Source organism: Hylaeus volcanicus, chromosome 6 (genome assembly GCF_026283585.1).
Source record: "Hylaeus volcanicus isolate JK05 chromosome 6, UHH_iyHylVolc1.0_haploid, whole genome shotgun sequence".
NCBI classification, from domain to species: Eukaryota; Metazoa; Arthropoda; class Insecta; order Hymenoptera; family Colletidae; genus Hylaeus; species Hylaeus volcanicus.
The window spans coordinates 3,363,760-3,366,579 of record NC_071981.1 but is presented as its reverse complement, the minus strand read 5'-3'; the positions used below and the strand labels follow the sequence as shown (position 1 = coordinate 3,366,579).

Here is a 2,820-nt window from a genome sequence, read left to right as displayed (position 1 = left end):
AATATTATGTTAGACATTATATTATATAATGAATATTTTATTGAATTTTATTGAATTTCATTGAATTGAATATTTTATGTCATATAATGTTATGAATATTATGTTAGACATTATATTATATAATGAATATTTTATTGAATTCTATTGAATTGAATATTTTATGTCATATAATGTTATGAATATTATGTTATATATTATATTATATAATGAATATTTTATTGAATTTTATTGAATTTCATTGAATTTCATTGAATTGAATATTTTATGTCATATAATGTTATGAATATTATGTTAGACATTATATTATATAATGAATATTTTATTGAATTTTATTGAATTTCATTGAATTGAATATTTTATGTCATATTATATAATGAATATTTTATTGAATTTTATTGAATTTCATTGAATTGAATATTTTATTGAATTTTATTGAATTTCATTGAATTGAATATTTTATGTCATATAATGTTATGAATATTTTATGTCATATAATGTTATGAATATTGTTATATGTTATATTATATTATTATTGACGCAGTTTAGAGCAAAAGTCGATGATTAAAAGTAAGAGTAATCCGGTGGACAAAATACGAAATTACTTTCCGAACAACCTAATTCATAATAACTGGCTCACCGCAATAGAGGCAATTCGTTAGAGACATTTTCTATCCGCTCGGGATCATTACCATTCTCCTTTAGTAATTTATCTGTACGATTTGCTTCCTTTAAAGTTGAATCCGATTTCACGAGAAGCACCGTAAGATCTCCGGAAAGAGCGACGTGAGAAGAGGGTGAATCGATGTTCAATGCACCAAGCTCGTCTTCCTCTTTCATAATCGATTTGGCGAAACCTAAACTCCCAATTTTATTAATTAATCCCTTGTAATTATCCAACGCGCGTTACATCACAAAATTATAAATTAGATGGCGTTGACTGTTTATTTCTTTCCAACCCGTTAACAATTTCAAACTGGACAATCTCTATAAATAATTTATAAAAGTTTACCGTATTCAAGGAGGATAGTAATTAGTGTTCCAAGGAAGAGCCATTTAGATTTCAAATTCATATCCAGCTGGTCATCCGTGTTTCATTCCTGTGAAAATTATACATACAATATTTGAATAAATCGAGAAACCGACGGAAATCTATTTCTCGATATTATTTTTAATATTTGCTATTCCAGCTTTTAACGCGCGATTTTTACCGTAAATTTATAGACGTACGATTTTCTCGTTTATTTCGACGCAAGCATTTTCTTCGAGAATTTTTCCCGGCTAGCAGAGGGAGAACACATAAATGCACTGTTCGTGAACGCGCCACAGCAATTTACGCGAATCGATATCCAAGGATGTTCAACACGCGTAAACTTTCACTCCTTGTTCCTCCGATACTTTTTCATTTTCACGATTCAAAAGTGTCTCACGTCCTCCGGTGTAATTCGATCTCACGATTCATGGAATGGACACCGCAGCTGTACAACTTCTTTCTAATTCATTTTTCGAGCTAAAAATTAACCGGCGAGAATTGCATTTATAAAATAAATGCTATATATGAAAATAAAACGTTGAGCGAAATAACGTAAGATGAACTGTAAAAACGTGTGCTCGTCGTTTAAAAATTTAATCTTCGACGAAGAAATACTATCACCTGACAAAATTGTTGACGAACCAATGATTACTATAAAAAATTAAATAGAGCAAGTACAACGAAGTACAATATTAAAAAATATACGTCACGTGTTATTTAAATACATACAGCCGAGATACGAGACTGAAATAAAAAGACGATATCTGAGAAACATTACATTTCGTAAAATAGGAAATCCAACACTGACACGACATGGCGAATATTATAATTTCGGTGGAAAATTTGCGAGCGGAAAAATCGATTGAAGACCATCAAACGCATTCAACAACTGCCGGTCTACCGAAATCTCTCCGACGAATTTGTTGCACCTTTCGTTCTTAAAAAATCACACGATGGTACACGACGGATTTAATAATAAAATAGACTGTTGAATTACGCGTTTAACGAGAAGAAAAATATCGTGAATTATGGTCGAGATGTTGGGGTGAAACGCGAACGACTCACACGCGGTTCGTAAGGCAACTGATTTGTTGCACCTTTCGTTCTTAAAAAATCACACGATGGTACACGACGGATTTAATAATAAAATAGACCGTTGAATTACGCGTTTAACGAGAAGAAAAATATCGTGAATTATGGTCGAGATGTTGGGGTGAAACGCGAACGACTCACGCGCGGTTCATAAGGCAACTAAAGCGGGGTCGACGGCCAGAATTCTCTCCCTTACCCTTATTCGTCGGCTACCCCACTACGAGCGTTGTCCTTTGGGGTAGAGAATTCTGACAAAACATCGACTTTAATCAATGGAGGGATTATATCGACCTGCATTTTGCTCCTCCACAGGAGTGCCTCTTTTCTCCCCGTTTTTGTTTTATTTTAAAGGGTCGTTGTTTCTCGCGTTTCACACAACCGCGACGACAATTCACATACTCCTTTTCTTTCTTCTCTTCTTTTTTTAATGATCACGGTTATTAGCGACCACAAATTACATATTTGCGTTTTAATAAATTTAGAAATATTTATATAAAATGAGAAAGTCCATTTACAGCTATCGAACACGTTATTTTTTAAACATTAGAAATCTTGTTTTAGGTATTACGTTTACGCCGAAATAAAACAAAGTTGATAATTATAATTATCTTTTTATTTTCAAGAAAATTGTAACTGATACATTGAAAAATCTCAAATATTTTGTTACAGAGAAATTAACCGGTAAATAAAATTATAAA

At 32.0% G+C, this 2,820-nt stretch overlaps 1 protein-coding gene across 2 annotated transcripts in view; it reads right to left on the bottom strand.

The window, feature by feature from the left end:
* The window catches only part of LOC128879127 (uncharacterized), an 8,030-nt gene extending 6,077 nt beyond the window's left edge, over window positions 1-1,953 (bottom strand). The window contains exons 1-5 of one of the 2 annotated variants that reach the window (XM_054128017.1): window positions 1,932-1,953; window positions 1,652-1,774; window positions 1,228-1,507; window positions 1,010-1,097; window positions 638-854 (exon numbers count right to left, since the gene is read on the bottom strand). In XM_054128017.1, coding sequence (XP_053983992.1) covers window positions 638-854; window positions 1,010-1,070 — 278 coding nt within the window. In that variant the 5' untranslated portion in view covers window positions 1,071-1,097; window positions 1,228-1,507; window positions 1,652-1,774; window positions 1,932-1,953. Of the gene's footprint in view, window positions 1-637; window positions 855-1,009; window positions 1,098-1,227; window positions 1,508-1,651; window positions 1,775-1,808 lie in introns of both variants that reach the window. The other variant, XM_054128018.1, reaches the window with a different exon arrangement.
* Between the last annotated feature and the right edge of the window lie 867 nt (window positions 1,954-2,820).